Consider the following 19,930-nt stretch of genomic DNA (forward strand, 5'->3'; position numbering starts at 1 on the left):
GGTCATTGTACTTGTATGTAAGACTTTGGTGATATATAGAATCTAATCCAACTGATCATGATCAAGTTGTTTCTCATAATATACCTCTTTTTCAGATCCTTTAGTACCTCATCATCCATCGGGACCCATTTTAGCATCAAACCATTTGAGATGTATCCCTCCCAAGAAGTCAATGCCTTCGCCACTAACCTTACAAAGATTTCATTCTGATGGCCTAGTGCTTTAAGCTCACATGAGCACTCATTTATGGCTTCCGTTTTTCATATTCTTTTATTGTACTAGCACTGCAGCTAGCTGGTATTTCAAAAACTATAATTTATATAGTCTCATGATCTTAGAGATTAATATATACTTGATCTACAAAAAGATCTTATAATTAAAGAAAGCCTCAAAACATAAGGCATGGCCGGATATGGTACATCAGATTGTAAAGCTCTTTTTATTATAAAATAAATTTGACATATCATATTAAGTAACATAATCGATCGGTTTGTAAACTTTATTTTATAAGATAATCTTAATATGTGTGTGTATTATTCCAAGCTTACTTGTTTTGATGCTATGATCCCTTTTATATGCACGATCTTTCAAAGAAGGAAACAAATCATTGTCATGCTTCCAGCTTGTAATTGAGCTTCCTTGTGAACCTACACGTCTAGCTGATTTTATATCATGGGTAACAAATTAATATATATGAGTTCTGCTACATACAGTGACTTTTGCGTACTCTTTGTACACTCCACTAAAGTTTGATGTGATTGCCCAAAATATATCTAGGGGAGATTTGCTACATGATACAGTTATTTTTGCATACTCGTTACGCACTCAACTACTTATCTGATTGGCTGCATCAACTTTTTTTAATACGTAGTCAATTACATCAGTGGAATGCGCAAAGAATACACAAAAATGTCTGCATATAAAATTTTTGTATATGGGGCTGGATCGAATTTTCTAGTCTAATTGGATTTGTTCAGTTTATGAACTCTCACAAGTACTACTATAAGCTTAAGATATCTAGCTAGCTACTTGTTTCTGAGGTAGTACTAGCAATAATGCAATATATGAATTTGGCAATAATTAAGACAATTATTTAATTCCCCAGTAATATGGGGAATTACTTCTGTGGAAAGCTGGAAATATCTCTCTCTTAGTACAGATTCTAACTTAATATATATGCACAGGTTGTCGTAAATCAATCCATGAAAATTCTAAAATTTTGCAATAGGGCGTGCATCTAAGTTGAGAATTAGGGCATGCAGGCCAGCGAGACGACCAGAAATTCAGAATACAGCTTGATATTTTATACATGTATGAGAGAGAGAGTTCTTAGGTTTTGAATGAAATATTTCATGTATGAGATAAATCCAAACTCTTCTTCATGCATCACTTTCCACTTAAAGGGAAATGGTCCATTAAAGCGCAAGAACATACAATGTAGTTAAAAAAAAAAATCATAACAAATCAGTTAAGACTTCATCAGAGAGAGAGAGAGAGAGAGAGAGAGAGAGCTCTTAGGTTTTGAATGAAATATTTCATGTATGAGATAAATCCAAACTCTTCTTCATGCATCACTTTCCACTGAAATAAAGGGAAATGGTCCATTAAAGCGCAAGAACATACAATGTAACTAAAAAAAATCATAACAAATCAGTCAAGACCTCATCAATTGGGAAGTGTGTTGGTCGAGCGCCAAAAAGGGAGAGAATAGTCATGGGGTGCTCAAACATATCGAACACCTTATCTACTCCAAAGACTTACATAAACCGTACTCAGATACAAACAGGCTAACAGCAACCAGAAAGCAACCACATGTCCATGAGACCCTTTTTCAAATAATCAAAGCATCAGGCAAATGGCTCCAAACGATAAGATAACAAATGATAGCACCACATCTTAGTTGAAGGAAAATTTGAGCTACCGGAAGGTCAATCACTCTTCTTGGAAGTAACAACTTTCTTGACAACATCTGACTTCAACTTGCGTCCGAGAGAAAGAGTTCCCAGAACCAAAGAATCGATTTCCTGCTCCTTTTTTTCATACACATAAAAGGCTATAAAGGCAACTGGAAGTCCTGCAAAATTAAGACAGAGCGTATATAACCACTTAGATAAGACGCTGGAGAATGGAATAGTCTCAAAATCAGTCCAATATGAAAATGGAAGTCTAAGGCAGGACATGAATGAAGCTCATGTTCAACTGCAAAAAATATGTCAGCTAAAATATTTCCCAAGAGGAAATCCCAGCTAAAATATTTCATGGGCAGAAATGATAGATTCTTTGAGATTTATAACAGAGTTCAGCTGTCAGTTTATCCAAGTTCTGTACCAGCTTCTTTTTACTGGTACTAAACAAAATTAACATAGCTAGCTCGTGTTTTGTGAGAAGTTTCAAAACATCTGAACTGCTATGGCTTCAAGCTCGAATTAAATGCCAATACCTTTAAAGGATTTTGTTTATAGTATGTTTATAGTAAAGCGGCATGCATGAGAGCGAGAGAGAGAGAGAGCAAACCTATGACAAAAAAGCTCTGAAGTGAAATGGTTCCAAGGAAGCTAAGAAGCAATAGAGAGAGAACAACCTATCATGTTACATGAGCAAAGAACAGAATCAGTAAAATGCATCAAGAATCCCCATTGGAGCTGCTGAAATGGACCAAATAATACGTGCTAAAAAAAATTGGAACCAAACTTGGAATTTCCATTATATATACTATTAGCTGCCATTAACAGGGTGGCACAGGAATGTGGCACTGTCAATACACATATTTGACTTGTGGTGACTTTTTGTAGTGCCTTGTCATGGATGATATGTACACATAAAAGCACGGCAGAGATTTTTAACATGGCATTCGTATAAAGAGTCCATGAACAAAAACAAAAGAAAGAAAGGATCCATAGAGTAGAGTGTAACACCTAATCATCGTCCATCAACTATTTAACTAAAGCTAAATTCAGGTGAGCGTTTAAAACAAAATAGTTTTTTTTTTTTTTTTTTTCGATAAAAGATAGATGATATATATATATGAATGAAATAGGCATAGCCTTTGTACACATGAAGTATACCTAAGAGCTCCTAAATACATCCTAATTACAAAATAGTGGACTTGGACAAACAAGCAAATAGACCCTGAAGAGGTTTTGCATTACCCTTCAGTTAAAAATTAGCAGGGACAGAGTTGGTTTCCAAGGAAGACCATTTAGAGGAGCAAGGCTCCCTTGAGAGCTTCGAAGATGCTCCCAAAATGTGAAGTTATTATGCTTCAGATTATTCCTTTTACTCTAAGTATGCTGAGCAGATTGCTTTTATTTTTTCTTTGTTCTTTCCTTCTCTTCTTTTCTTCTATTTTTTTTTTTTTTTTAATTTTTTGAGCTTTAAGAATTCAGTTGTAGCTATTTAAAGAGCTCCTCTTCCATTCCCCGTGTACTAAAGTTGAAGCCTTTTTTCAAAAATAATTATCACCAAAACAAAAAGTACTGAGAAGTATTCAGCACCGCATAACTTGGAGCCATAGAAGCAAGGAAACATACAAAGACTAGTTAATACCTTAAGGAACAGAACCCAGTCCTTTCCCATCGAAAGATACTTTAAAACATTAACAGCAGCATTCCAAGATGATGCCACCGATGAAGCTACTCTTCTCGACTTCTCTTCTGACAAATAAAAACGTGATGGGGGTATTTTCTCCACTGTATATCCCATTCTGGCATAGTAAACATGCATGTATAGTTAGCAATATACTTTACACCATCAGTTTGATGCTTCTGACAGCCTCCCATCAAATCAGAACATTTCAATAAGGTCTAACGATGAGTGAAACACATTAACAGCACTGCTACATGATAATTGACATATTGACATGCCAAGAAGAGAGTAATCAGACATACATCTTTTCTGGTAAAATGCCATGGATAAACAAGAATATTGAGGTTGCCAAAAGAAGCTTTGAGAGGCCGCTTAGGAGGATAAATCCAGATGCAATGAAGTTGTAGTAAATTGCAATCAATAGTAATAAAGCAGTAAGTGTCTGCCTTTTATCCCTCCAGAGTAACATGTCAGCAACTGCAAAAAATAGTGGCAGCCAGATCACTTCATCAATGCATACAGATGAATATCTCGCATATTTAATTGCAATGTGTCAACTGCTATATGTTATCGTGGTAAAAGTTCAATAAATACGAAACAAAGAGTGCACACACACAATCCCAAATCATAATAATATCCTTATGTTCCATTGAAATGTCTCCACATGTGCCAGGGTCTGACAAAGTAAGCTCCACTAGAAACAAAAATAATCAGGGAGCTTTTCAACATGCACATGTGCTAGATATGGATCAGCATAACACAAAGCTATAAAGAAATGTCTGTATAATAAAGGAGAATAACAAATTATTGATGCAGTACAGCAATCTTCCTATATTAAAGTTAGTGATTCCCAGTCCTTGTCGCTCAGCAATACTTCTCTCCATTTGAAAGGGAAAAAATCTAGGGCTTAGCTCATGGAAGGGGAATGCTGAGCCCTAACACCACAAGAACATTCCCATGGAAGAACATATGGAAGACTAGGGTCCCCTTAAAAACTTTGTTTTTTTGTATGGACAGCTTCATTAGGGAAGATTCTCACCTTAGATAATCTAAGGAAACACCGCTTCATTGTATTGAATTGGTGCTACATGTGTAAGAAAAGTGGCGAGTCTATGGATCATCTATTATTGCATTGTGATGTAGCCATGAGTTTATGGAACGATATCTTTGCGAGAGTGGGACTCATTTGGGTAATGCTAAGAAGGGTTGTTGAATTTTTGGCCAGTTGGCAAGGAATCCAGGGTAATTCTCAAATTGCAGCTATGTGGAAGATGATACCGACCTATCTATGGAGGTGCATATGGATGGAAAGGAATGGTCGGAGCTTTGAAGATAGTGAACGGACAATGGATGAGCTTAAAAAAATTTTCCATACTTTATTCCATTGGTCGATTGTAATAGACTGAACGTACATGGTTTTCTTGTATCTTTAGACAATCACACCAAGGTGTGGCTCTTGCATATGTCCCATGTACTTGGCTTCACCTATTATCAATAAAAACCTTATTTACTGATCAAATAAAAGGAAGGGGACTGCTGCACCCTAACACTACTGCTTGTGCATACAAACATATATGTCGCATACGATTGTTTGCACACCTATACATTAGAAATATATAGCTTAGTTAGGTCATATTAGAGCTGAAGACCCAAGTAGTTAAGTTAGGTCATGTCAGGACAAAAACAAAGAACTAATCGTTGAGTGGCTAGATTGCAGGATAAAAATGAACAATATATAATGTGTGAGCAATTGTATTGAATAAGATATCCCATTAAACCTTTCAGTATTCCCTACGGAGTGCATAAAAATACCATGCGGGAGGTGGTATTATGGTCAATCCAGATAACATGGGTTCCTTGTCAGTTGCCTAAAGAGTGAGATGGGGCATCCTGAGATCACCAGTGTTCTCAAGATTTCTACCAGCCGCTCAAGCTTGCTGCCAGTAGCCAGCCACCAACTGCTCAAGCTTGCCACCAACATCCAAAAATCACCACTAAAGCGCAGTCGTTATTTTCTTTTTAAATTTCCTCTTCATCATCCATCATTCAATCAGTCAGGCTTACAACAAGCAAATTTTTTGTATTCAGTCCAAGTCTGGTGTATTCAAGCACATGATAAGATATCTTAGGAATACATGATAATATATCTTATTTCCAATCAAATCCAACCCACTACACACAATGTGTTAAATGGGCCTGCCAGTCTTAACTTGTGCATAAGTTATTATTAACATTAATGGAGTTTTATCATCCTAAGAACAAATTCCTAAGATATTCATACTAATAGCATAATTCCAATCATCTAACATCACGCTCACAAGGTAATCTGCCACTGATAATCAGACACCTAATCAATATTTTTGTTGGCTATGGCAGAGTAAGGGGGAGCAATTCTATGATTATGGCTGTGTAGGAGGTTATCCACATTTGATTTTTCAAGGCCCTGAATGATTGCACTCTGCCAGGTACTATAAGGAAACGTCCAGGTGTTACATAGTAGAATGCAGTACAGATAGACACTAAAACCAGTGACATGAATGAAAATTGATAATACCCCTTCCACTTCCAAGATATACGGAAGCTCTCGAAGGTCCTTCTCTTTTGCGTAGATGATCAGCCCTCAAGTGTGAGTATGACTCAATTGTCCTCTTTATACCATCCTGCAGAGAGAGAAAAAATCCAATGTGACAGGTACACTCAAATATTCAAAAGTTGAACTAAGATTATTGTTACGGAGATGTGATTTTGGAGATTTTTTCTATTTTTAGCCATACTTTCCTTTCTAGCTACATTGTATATACCTGTCAATTAGGATGTAAATACTTACCTTGTATAGCATATTAGTGATAGATATATGCACAGAATCCAGCAACAATTATGTAATCTCTACTCTATATAATGAACGCAAACCCTTAGTAAAGAGCATTCAGACCAATTTGACATGGTTTCAGAGCAACAAACTTCGAAATATTCAAGTTCTTTCTCGTGGGATTTTTTTTCGTTGATGGACGATTGGGTTGATCTTGTCGGCACTTTCTGTGTGTCGTTTGGTTGTGGAGGGGCTGTACTTCTTCCCGTTGGTAGGTGACAGTTTTGCCACTATCGGCACTGTTTGTGAGCATTCGTGTCTTCGACATTGCTGGGTTGCGACATTTCTTGGGGTTTCTCGACACTATCTATGTGGTTCTCGGCAGTTTCTGTGGGTGGTTGCGTGGTGGTCGATGGACTTTGTGGCAGTCGGCAATCTCTGCTCTGGTGTTTCATTGCTTCTGGGCAGTTTACATTTTTTTGCTGTTTTACGTGACTTTCATCATGTCTGTTGTGATTACTATTATTCGCTTTACTCAAAAGAATTTTCCTACGTGAAAATTCCAATTTAAAATGTTTCTGAAAGGGAAGGAATTATCGAATCATATTGATGGTTCTGCTAAAGTTCCAACTGATGAAAAGGAACTTGTACAATGGGAGGTCAAGGATGCTAAGGTGGTCTCTTGGCTGTTGGGGACGATTGAGCCCCATCTTGTGACAAATCTTCGTTGTTTTACTACAACTCAGGCTATGTGGGACTATATCCATCGTATTTATCACCAAGACCACAGCGCTCAGAAATTCCAATTGGAGTTGGAAATTAACAATTACATTCAAGGTAATTTGACCATTGAACAATTTTATTCTGGTTTTATTAATCTCTGGAGCGAATATTTTGCAATTGTTCATGCTAAGGTCCCCCGGGCTGCACTAGCAGCTCTTCAAGTGGTTCATGCTAAGAGTCAACGCGATCAATTTCTGATGAAGCTTCGGCCTGAATTCGAACCTATCAGGGCTGGCTTATTGAACCGTAATCCGGTCCCCTCTTAAGATATTTGTTTGGGAGATTTGTTACATAAAGAACAACGGTTATCTACTCAGATGGGTATGATTCACGAGAAGGTCTCTTCTGAGGCTGTTAATGTCGCCTATGCATCACAAGGAAGAGGGAGGAACAAGTTGCAGTGTTTCAGCTGCAAGGAGTGTGGTCATATTGCCCGCAATTGTCCTAAGAAAGTTTGTAGCTACTGCAAGAAAGAAGGTCATATCATTAACGACTGTCAGGTGAGGCCTCAGAATCGTCAATCCCAAGCTTTTCAGGCAACTATCCAGTCATCTTCTTCTTCTGCACCTCCCACCGTGAGCTCTGATTCATCTGTTCTCATCCCTGCAATGGTACAACAGATGATTGTATCTGCTTTTACTGCTTTAGGCCTGCAATGTACGGGTACTAACTCAACTTCTTCTTGGATTGTTGATTCTGGTGCTTCAACTCATATGACTGGTAATGTGACGGGTCTTCATGGTGTTCGTAAGTATAAGGCACAAAACATATTCAGATTGTCGATGGCAGTACTCTTCCTATCACTGATGTTGGTAATTTGAGTTCTTCATTTCTCAATGTTTTTGTCTCCTAGATTATCTACCAGTTTGATTTCTGCTGGACAATTGGTAAATAATAACTGTGATGTTCATTTTTCTTGCGGTGGTTGTCTTGTGCAGGATCAGGTGTTGGGGAAGGTGATCACGAAGGGGCCTAAAGTGGGACGTTTGTTTCCTTTACATTTTTCTATTCCTAATATTGTTTCACTTGCTTGTACGGCTACTGCCAATAATAGTGAAGCCTGGCATAAGAAATTGGGTCACCTAATTCTGTTGTCTTGACTCATCTTATGAAACATGATTTTTTGGGTAATAAGGATTCATTTTCTTCTTCTAACGTATCTTTTGATTGTGCTACTTGTCGTCTTGGTAAAAGAAAAACTTTACCTTTTCTTGCACATGGTAGTTGTGCTTCTACATGTTTTGAGATTGTGCATACTGATGTTTGGAGTGTGAGTCCTATTATTTCTCATGGTCGGTATCACTATTTTGTGACGTTTATCGATGATTATAATCGATTCACCTAGATATATTTTCTCCGTTCTAAAACTAAAGCGTTTTCTGTCTTTCAAAAATTTGTTGCGCTTGCCGAGACACAGTTTGGTACTTGAATCAAAATTTTACGCTCTGATTCCGAGGGGGAATACACGTCTCATTCCTTTCAGACTTATCTCCAACAAAAGGGAATTATTTTCCAGAGTTCTTGCCCATACACCCCTCAACAAAATGAGGTTGCTGAGCGTAAGAATCGTCATCTTTTAGATGTCGTTCATACTTTGTTGATTGACTCTTTTGTGCCTTCTCGATTTTTGGTTGAAGCTTTATCTACTGCTGTATATTTGATCAATCGTTTGCCTACTGCCACTCTAACTTATAATTCTCCCTACTTTCGATTATTTGGCATATCTCCTAAGTATCAATCCCTTCATACTTTTGGGTGTGTTTGTTTTGTCGTTTTGTCCATCTGCCACCAATTGATCGTCACAAGCTTGCTGCCCAGTCTGTCACATGTGCCTTTATGGGTTATAGTCCTACTCATAAAGGATTTGTTTGTTATAATGCTCATGCAAACAAATTTCGAATCTCTCGAAATGTGATTTTCTTCAAAAATCAATATTTCTTTCAGTCTCAGGTTATTTCTGATCCTCCTTTTGCTATTCTACCTGCTTTTGATGATGTGCCTTCTTCTATTGAGCGGTTTAAGCCAGGTGATGTGTCATTGACGTCTTTCACCTTCTATTGTTACACATGCACCGCATAGGTATGGTTTTCCTCATACCTTGCTTACTGCGACTCTAGACACTATTTCTGTCCCTCACTCTTATGCTCAAGCAACCACCCACGCATGTTGGCAACAAGCCATGCAAGAAGAGATCCAATCACACCTGGGACATTGTGGCTTGTCCCTCTGGTGTCAAATCTATTGGTTGTAAATGGGTGTACTCAATTAAGTTTCGGTCTCACGATTCACTGGACAGATAAAAGGCTCGTCTCGTGGCTCTTGGGAACAGCAAGGAGTATGGTATTGATTATGAAGAAACATTTGCACCCATCACCAAGATGACTATTGTGCGGACTGTCTTGGCACTTGCTGCTTCGCAAGGGTGGTCCCTCCAGCAGATGGATGTGAAGAATGATTTTCTGCATAGGGACTTGAAGGAAGAAATCTATATGACCACCTCCAGGCATGTTTGCTACTCTTTCATCCGAGGTTTGTCACTCAGACAATCTTTGTATGAACTCAAACAGGCTCCTCGTGCATGGTTTGATAAATTTCACTCTACTCTGCTTACTTTTCATTTTGTTAAAAGTCAGTTTGATTCCTCTCTTTTTCTTCGCAAGACTTCTACAAGAATTGTGTTGTTTCTGGTTTATGTCGATGACATTGTGATTATTGGCTCTGATGCTGATTTAATTCAGCAATTGCAACAGCATCTCAAGGCCTCTTTTCACATGAAAGATCTTGGTCCCCTGGAGTATTTTCTTAGCCTTGAGGTGTAGCTTACTTCGACTGGTACCTCGTTGCACCAGCACAAATACACGCAGGAAGTCATTTCTTTGGTTGGTCTCCAATCGGGTAACTCTGTTCTTACTCCCTTGGAGGTGAATCTCAAGCTTTGTCAGGAGGAAGGTGAGCTTATATCTTATCCATCCTTGTATCGGCAGCTGGTTGGGAGTTTGAAGTACTTGACAATTACCCACCCTGACATCTCTTTTGCTGTGCAGCAAGTCAGTCAATTTATACAGGCTCCCCGACATCTTCATTTAGCCCCTATCTGCCGCAATATCCGATATTTGAAGGGCACCTCTACTTACAAGTTATTCTTTCCTAAAGAGTCTTCCTTACAGTTGGTGGGTATAGTGATGCTGATTGAGCTGGTTGTGCAGATACTCGTCGCTCAGTTACGGGCTGGTGCATGTTCTTAGGCAATGCGCTCATTTCTTGAAAGAGTAAGAAGCAAGACAAAGTTTCCAAGTCCTCCACCAAGTCTAAGTATCGTGCTATGTCTTCCGCATGCTCTAAGATCACGTGGCTTCGTGGATTATTAGATGAACTAGGTTTTCCTCAAGTTCATCTACTCAACTTCATCTACTCCTCTTCATGCTAATAATACCAGTGCTATTCAGATCGCCGCTAATCCTGTTTTTCATTAGCATACGAAACACATTGAAGTCGATATACGTGAAGCTTTTGACAAGCATGTGATTACTCTTCCTCACATTTTCACCCAACTTCAAAAGCTGACATATTCACTAAAGCTCTTCCCCGGCATCGGCATCAGTTCTTGCTAGACAAATTGATGATTCTTGATCTACCAGCATCAATTTGAGGGGGGATGTTATAGAGATGTGATTTTGAAGATTTGTTCTAGTTTTTGTCATACTTTCCTTTCTAGCTACATTGTATATAGCTGTCAATTAGGATGTAAATACTTACCTTGTATAGCATATTAGTGATAGATATATGCATAGAATCCAGCAACAATTATGTAATCTCTGCTCTATATAATGAACGCAAAACCTCAGTAAAGGGCATTTAGACCAATTTGACAATTATATGGGTGAATAGACCTTTCAACATTGTCCAGTTCAGAGCTAGATTACATGCATAAGACTCGGAGCACAAATTTAAACCTAATCACAACAATCTATACATAAACAGGTAGATTCATTAAGTTCATATCTTCATTGTCCATCCACAACAATCATTTAGAAGGTTAAGAGCATGCGGTAGAAGCAGCCCACACACGAGGGCAAATCCTTGAAGTTGAGTTCAAAGAAGAACCATGGGGTCTTAGCCCCTTAACTCAGCGGGCTTCAGCAGAACACCATATAAACTATCCGCTAAGCAACTATTCTAAAACAATCAAGAAAATAATTCCAAATGGAAAAAAATAAAAAACAAAACAAATGATTCTTTGTTATCTGTCTTATTCTTTTATTATTTTCTGTTCTTCTTTTCCTTTCTTTTTTTTGAGAAACTTCTTTATCTTTTTAATAAACTAGGAAATAACCTGAAGGGAGACAATGGGTTCATAGCCAAGTAGATCCTTTGCTTTTGAACAATTAAAAGATCTGCTGCAAGATAGGAGTCTTATTCTTGAAGGTGTCAATTGTGGAACCTTCATCCCATATGGGCCAAACAGCCTATATGTCCACTCCACCATATGTGCAATTGGCATCATGACAAAGGCAGGGATCTTTATTCTTGGCCTGCAAACTACATTGGTTCAGAATAAAAGAGAAGGAGCATCACCTGTTACATAACTATATCATATGCCTTTTACTATAGAATATATTTTTTTTATGAGTAATATCAAAAAAAATTTAACTTATAAAAAGAAAAAAGAATTGTTTTATATGATAATAAATTAATGAGAAAAATGAGATACGGAAGTGGTGGCAGTGTGTGAAGCAAGGTTTTCTTAGATTTTCCCACAAAATCTAAGTTATGAAGCTATGCATATTGTGTCAACAGTACTCTGATGCATGACCAAATCCACCACCACCATATCCCAACCCAAAATGCTCATAAATTCCAAGTGAGTATCCTGGAGTTCACATCCCCATGTTTAAAACCAATCATAAGGTGGGCTCTTTGGATTTTGAGGTGGGGTCTTTCAGTAATGATCAATTAGTAATGAATCTTTTCCTCTGTAAGGATGGTGTCAGGATTTGGAAATACACGATCAGTATTGCCTATAATAAAAGTGAAATGAATAGTTGTTCCTCTGTGTGGATTATGAACTTGACAGCTCGGGTAGGTAAATAGGAACTGGAAGAGGACAATGGAGAGAGAGCTCTGGGTTTTATTATGGTAGGGTTTCTGCACCACAAAACTCACCGGTGGTGACAGTGACAGTGACAGTGACAGGAGGCATGAAATAGAGGGATGGAAAGGTTTTGAACAATGAGGGTGGTGCAGGTACCAAGGTGGTGGGGCTGCTGTAATGGAGGTGATGGTTTGAGCTTGGCACTGGTCTTGGTGCTCAAATTTGGGATGGTGGCATAAAGGACGGGGAGGATGAGTAGAGAGAGAGGGAGATACTTCTTCATTAAAAAAAAAAAAAAAAAAGCCTTTAAACATTATATATTTCCCATAATTCTTGATTCGGGTATATGTCATGCTAAACTTCCACATACCAAATGGTATGGCAACAACTTACACCATAATTTCCTTCATCACTACTTTGCAAAAAGAAAAAACTGCTCAATTAAATTGAGGAACAACTTGGAAATTTCTTTTTTGATAATTAAGATAATTTTTATTAACCACAAAAGAAGGTACACATGGAGAGGGAAAAATTGGAAGTTGTTTACTTTCCATGGACCAAAATGAGAACCATAGTCTAGCAAAAATATTTCTGATGTGAAAAATGATAATCATGGCTGGCGCTACATGCTACAAGATGGTTAAAAAGCAGAGTGTATTCATTGGCATCCATGCCATTGGTGGTTCAATATGATGCCTAGATTAATAATGGAGTTGCTTCTGAGTGAGAGATATAGAATTTTTCCTACTGATAAGAAACAAGATATCTTATTAATATTAAAAGAGGCATAGCCCAAGTAAGAAGATATTTGAAGATGTACTATAACTAACAAAGAACTGGCTAAGTGGACCCTAAAAAAGATGAAGATCAAAGAAGAAGAAAAAGATAAATATGCAGAGAGCTGGATACATCTAGTCGGGAAAAAAAAAAGTACCAAGGATAAGACATACCCCTCGTAGCCAAGTCCTTCCAGAATAAGCGAAATAAACTCCCAAAATTTTATAGGTTCCATGTTGGTGATAAAATATGCCTGCAAAATCCTACTTATCAAAAAACATATGCCTGCAAAATCCAATTTGTTGAGCAAAGAAATTCAAAACCCACCTATGATATCCTAGCTTGAGATGTCCACATTTTTATCTCTGTGTTTTTCTTTTATAGGAGAACCTCTACCTGACTTTAACCTTTTCCAAATATTCCACAAATGACTAATGGATTTGAAAGACGGCAGAGAATCTAGAAAAATCAATCAACTGAACTCTCTCTCTCTCCCCTATATGTGTGTGTTATTCTTGTTTGAATACTGATATTGCAACAATAAAAGTACCTGCCCTGCAGCTTTTTCTGCAACCATCCCTTCCGACGCAAGAGCTCGCTCAGCACATATATGGGCATGTGCCACATTTTCAACATAAGTAAAGTCATAAATGTTGTTTCCATCACCAATAATGAACTGAACATATGAAAAAGAAGCAAATAAAAATCACATTAGTTTTTCTTCAAGAAAGCAGGCACCACTCACAATTTTAAGAAAATTAGCATTTTGGTGTGTTACAAGTCTTCACCACTCCACAAGCAAAATTTTATATGATTAACAAGAATTTTGTGGTAGACCCTGATGGATGCTTTTTGATTATGAGAAATCCCAGAGACCGTGCAAACACACGTCTTTTATCCGGTTAGACCCTAATGGATGCTATCAGAACAGAGTCCATATTATTACAACTTTCTAATCAATGTTTCAAGTAGTCAAGAGCCTTAACATGAAACTTGTGACAGAAGCTACCTGTGATGGGACTAGGTTCACGAAGGCACTGCCACAAGCGCTTTGCATGCATATACAACTTATCACAAATCTTAATAAAATGTTCATACAACAAAGATAGTATTTGGCATTTTTTTTTTATCGGTAAACAAAATTTTATTGATCAAAAGAGTAGGCAAAAGCCCAAGTATACGGGACATATACAAGAGCAACGCATAGGCATGCTAGTCTAGTGATACAAGAAATTCATGAAAGGTCATGCCATGAAAATCAATTACAATCGACCAATGGACAAAAGTATTGAAAAAAAGGGTTCTAAGCTTATCCATTGACCACTCATGGTCTTCAAAGTTTCCTGCATTCCTCTCCCTCCAAATGCACCACCATAGACATATTGGTATCATCTTCCATATGGATGCAATTTGACAGTTGCCCTGAATGCCTCTCCAAGAAGCTAGGAGGTCACGTACCCTTCTTGGCATCACCCATTTGGCAGTTGGGCTCGATAAAGCGAAGAGGATTTAAAATTTGATGGTCCCAAAGATTAATTTCATTTCATAAAATATTTTTTTTATGGGTAATCATTTCATAAAAATCTATGGACTTTATTCCTTCAAAACAAGTACATGCTTTCCTCAGCTTGATTGTTTAATCCCAACCCAATAAAAAGCAGATCATGGACCACACTGATAAAAATCTAAGCCTCAGAAATTGATACAATATACAAATTTATGTCATTCGTGTATCCGAATATGGAAGCAGATTATTGAACTCTATCCAAAACATGGAGTTTGTTTTCATAACTAGAAGATAAAAAGAAGACAGTCAAAATAATGCAGAGCAATAAACATCCTTGCCTTAGATTTCCCCGCCCTTGCAGCAGCAACTAAAGATGGAACCAACAATTTATCTCCAGGGCCAAAAATGCTGCTAGGACGTATACAGCATGTTAACAGTCCATTAGTCCCACTTGATTTGATTACCAATGCCTCTCCTTCAGCTTTAGTTGCTGAATACGAATCGTTGTGCTGAAACATTATAAAGATAACATGGGCATCGATTACACATGCTAAGAGTAACAAGGACATTATTATTTGAGGATACACGTGACTACCTGTGCATGATGAACACAGAAAAAAAAAAGGATACAAGAAAAGATGCTGTTCAACATTTTAGGTGATAAAAATAAAACTGAATTTACTTCAGCTTATATCTCTCCACGCCAAAGAAAAGGAAGAAAAAAGGAGTAGTGAAAATAATCTGTTACAATACATAAAAATAGAATAAACTCTGACTCGCAATTTTGCTTCAAAACTGGCAATAAGCAGCAATAACAACAAACTACACACTCAAGAAATAATAAACTTGAGACTCGGTAAAGTCAGTACCTTAGCCGGATATGACAACGACTCATCCCCATTGAAAATCCCATGAATCCCATCAAAGACCACGCTAGGAGAGCTAGTATAAATCAATCTCTTCACTTTTAGCTCAGTGCAAGCATCAATAACATTTTTTGTCCCTGCAGACCATAGTTGATTCAAAACATAAAAGAAGCAAGTCCATCCACAAACAAAGACTGTAAAAAGTCTGAAAGTAAATCAAAAGCAATATGGCTCAACACCCAACACGCTGTACCTTCCACATTCACCGAATGATGCAGCTGATAATTGTTAATCGATGAATTTGGCGCAGCCATGTGGAATACGACCTCCGCTCCTTCACATGCTGTTTAAAAAGGGAGAAAGATCTTTAGAGAGACTTTTTCAGCTTGTAATTTTATCAAACGGTTGAAGAGCAATTGTAGTTGTGACCTTTCACCACATGGGCCTTGTTTCGGAGATCGGTATGAACATACACGGCGCGGCCAGAGCGTAAGGCTTCGCCGAGGGGCCCTTCTCCTCGGTTAGTTCAAGGTCAATGGTGGGGCCCAAGTCGGCGATCCGCACGGAAAACATATCGTAGGCGATGAGCTTTTCCACCAAATGCCGCGCAGCAAATCCTCTCCCTCCCGTCACCACGCACCATCTCTCCTCCACTACCATTATTTTTATCGACGCCCTGAAAAATAGATACCGACATTCACATAAGTTTGGTTCACCCAGGAAAAGAGAAGCAGAACATAGAAAAAGAAAAAAAAAAAAAGAGACCGGAGATTTAGTTATACCCTTTTTCTTGTGTGAAAAGTTGGTCTTCGACTCTTCGGTCTCCCTCTACCGCAACTAGTGACGACACCGATGGGATCCGACTTCAGAGAGAGCCAACCTGCGCCAGGCGACAAAATCAGGAAACAAGTAGCATCAGGGTCAGTTGAGAGAGAAGATACGACGTGAAGCGCACATTACATAGTTTTACTTTCACATGACAACATGCGGTTCATTCAGAGTTGTGATACTAAGGCCACTTTGTATCTGTAAGTCATCTCAATTCATTTTAACTCATTTCAACTCATCTCATTATTATTCATTATTATTTATCAACTTTAACTCATAAATCTCATTATTATTCACAACTCATCTCACTATTATTCACAACTCATCTCAACTCATCTTCAAATCCAAACGATACCTAACAATCCATTCACAAAACAATTTTAAATATAATAATATTTTTTATTAAATTTAAACACTTCAAATCAACAATCAAAATCAAATTTAAAATAATATGATTTTATTATATAGTATACAAATTGTTATTTAGTGGTAAGTTTATCATTTCATATTCAGAATATGGCATATTCTGATGTGGGACCCTCCTCGTCCTTTCATATATTATTATGAAAAATACTCATACGTCGCTGGAGTTTGTATCTTTATTTTGACTGTTCATATATTTTTTTATTTAATAATTAAAAAAGTGACTTTTAATGTATTAGTATATTTTTTTATTTTTTATTTTTTAAAAATATTTAAATATATTAAAAATATATGAAAAAAAATTAAAAGACAAATTTGTGCTAGCCAGCCTAGTAGTTATTGTGTAATGAACCCGGATATTCTCCATTGTGTTGTAATAAAGAAATGTTTTGAAAATGGAAGATAGTTGTTGTGATGAAATAACTGATTACACATAAGATGTTTGATGAAATGAGTCACAATAAGAAAAAATGATAAAATGACTATGCCCTGGAGTATTCGAGGTCTCAATTCCTCCCAAAAGAAATAACAAATTATTTCAAAGATACTTTCCAGATTCAAGATGCCAAACAAGGACCCTCATTTTTGCTACATATAATGGATGGAAGATGATGACCTACTTTCTAACAACCAACTAAGGCCATGGGCAAAGTCTAAATAACAATAACTAAGCTCAAGCGTCACTAAACAATTTAAACAAATCAATTAAAATAAAGATAACAACTAAGTCAAGGCCATCAAACCTGGCCCAATCTTAGTTGGGTTTATAACATATTGCTGGACGTTAGCCTAGCATCATTTTATTATTATTTTGCTATTTTCGTACCATCAACGGTATAATACCTTGATTTCAAAATTTAAAAAAGGGTATAATACGTTAAATTAATATGTCATCTTTGGTCTTTGATAACGAAACTTCTCGTAAATCACCGCTGCTTTTGTAACTTGTATAATTGGTTTCTCTTGTGACAGTTTTATCCTAAAATTAAGAAAAATCCTAATCTTATGACTTATTCTTAGTTACCGTTATGATTTTTTTTTTTTTTTACTTAGTAATTAAGAATGTATTTTTTAATAATATTGTAATTTTTTATTTTTTAAAAATATTTAAAATGTTAAAAAATACATATAAGAAAAAGCAAAAAAAAAAATGATAATATAACTAACGGTAGCTCCCAACGTGGGAGCAGTGGCTGAAGAGCCACCCTAAAATTAATACTCATTACACTGTGTTATCGTCTCATATAAAAAAAATTATATACACCATACCCAGGCTACACACCACATTAATAGTACCACTACCCGAGTTACACGCCACATTAATGGCACCACTACCCGAATTACACTCTACATTAATAGCACCACTACTCAAGTTATACACCACATTAATGGCACCACTACCAGAGTTACACGCCACATTAATAGTATCACTACCGAGTTACACGCCACATTAATGACACTACTACCTGAGTTGCACGCCACATTAATGACGACATCGTAGATGCACACCGCATTAAAAAATTCTGACAAAATGAACAATAGAGAGGGCATGGACTCACGGGATAGGTACGATCTGTCCCTCCAGACTCTTGGTATAAATAGCAATCATCATGTACGAAAAAAACTCTCTGATCTTGAGAACAACCGGCAATTCAAATCTAATGGTTTATTATTTCTGGCGGCTCATAAAAATTAGAAAAAACAAGTCTACACCCTTGGTCCCATTGAATAAAATTCTAGTGCTGTTGTGTAAATTCATTTATGTTCTTAATATATTGGTTTGTATTTTTTATAAAAGGGAGGTTTCATTTTTGCCTCTAATCGTTTTTTTATAGGCAAAAATATTTCCCACTGAAACACTACCAAGAGGATGTATGATGGCTTTTCAAGTTCAAGAGCTTTCTCATTCTAGTATATCATAATAGGGCTCTGAGAGGATTTAATCTAGCTGAGTGGATGGTTGTGTTAACTAGAAGCGAAAATCTATGGTCTAAATTAAGGATACGTGAAATTTTGCTCGAATTAGAGTGCAAATATGCCTGTGAAGTTTATCTTTTTTTTATCTTTTTTTTTTTAAGCAAGCAAGTGAACTTCATTAATATTAGAAAAGATGATGCATGATGAGGGTGGGATCCCTAACAAATACCTCATTACAATAATCACAGTGCAAAAGTGGTGAAAAAAAAAGAAAAAAAAAGGGTTCTAGTACCAATTTCTTGGTCCCTACCCTTATCCTACAAAGAGAGTTCTGTCTTAAAAGATAGTCTGTTGGTAAGCTACCGCTGGAGGCTGTGTAAGCGGGTGCACTGCAGTCATTTGTCTTGAAATATTTTTTAGAGAGACCTTTAATCCCTTTTTCAAGATCATCAATTAGGGAAAGTGATAACATAGTATGAAAACTGATATCGGAATGACAGATTTGCGGTGGAACAAAGTCTTCTTGTGCCTCTGTATTGGTGCGTGTGGGCCACGCGCCGATGGTTTGGAGGTGAGGTGGGTCCGATCTGAAAGATCAGGAGGTGGGAGATCCTCTGGTAACGTGTGTGTCGCCAGCGAAGGTGTCGAGATGAAGTTTATCTAAATATTTGGTATTCTTTTAATTATTTTTTTATTTTATATTCATTTTTTAATCTTGTGTGTTTGTTGTGACGTTGTATTAAATGTTATATCTACTTAGGCATTGTTCCAAGCACTAGATACTTTCAACACTGCAGTTGTTTCTCCAATCTATTATGCCTTGTTCATATATTTTACAATACTTGCCAGTGCAATAATGTTTAAGGTATCTTCATTCGATTTTTCCTCCAAGTCCTCTCTCTCTAGGAGGTGGTATGAAGAAAGGGTTTTTTTCTCACGCATGGAAGACAACCTACAGCAACAATGGGAAGGGTCCACTAACTGAAAAAGAGAATGATATTATGAGAGTGGAAAGTGAGGTCTTGGAACCACTTGTGGAAAAAGGCAAACGATGCTTGCTCCTAATGATCAATGTAAATAAAGTGGTGAATGACCAGCTTTTAGGACTACCATGTCCAAGCTTTGAGGTCAAAGGGGTGGCTTTAGTTCAAAGATGTGGGAGATAATAGGGTGTTGGTCGAATTCCAATTTGAAGGGGACAAAACTAAGGTACTCCAGGGGAGACCATAATCTTTTGTTAGGAACCTGGTTTGTTTACAGGAACTAGATGGCAAGTCCCCTTAAAGGAGACCACTTTCTCCATAGAGATGTTTTAGGTCCAGGCCCATGATATGCCTCTGGTA

General features: G+C 37.3%; 1 protein-coding gene across 1 annotated transcript; it reads right to left on the reverse strand.

Annotated features, from left to right (window-relative positions):
• Positions 1–1,547: 1,547 nt before the first annotated feature.
• On the reverse strand, positions 1,548–16,372 carry LOC121251690 (3beta-hydroxysteroid-dehydrogenase/decarboxylase-like). The gene is given in 14 exon segments (XM_041151009.1): positions 1,548–2,074; positions 2,515–2,581; positions 3,547–3,703; positions 3,888–4,062; positions 6,140–6,245; positions 11,511–11,709; positions 13,220–13,299; positions 13,597–13,722; positions 14,892–15,062; positions 15,423–15,556; positions 15,673–15,762; positions 15,849–15,926; positions 15,929–16,095; positions 16,202–16,372. Coding segments are annotated over 13 exon segments (1,680 nt in total). The 5' UTR covers positions 16,080–16,095; positions 16,202–16,372; the 3' UTR covers positions 1,548–1,928.
• Positions 16,373–19,930: the final 3,558 nt, after the last annotated feature.

The sequence above is a fragment of the Juglans microcarpa x Juglans regia genome, chromosome 2S (assembly GCF_004785595.1).
Source record: "Juglans microcarpa x Juglans regia isolate MS1-56 chromosome 2S, Jm3101_v1.0, whole genome shotgun sequence".
Lineage (NCBI taxonomy): Eukaryota > Viridiplantae > Streptophyta > Magnoliopsida > Fagales > Juglandaceae > Juglans > Juglans microcarpa x Juglans regia.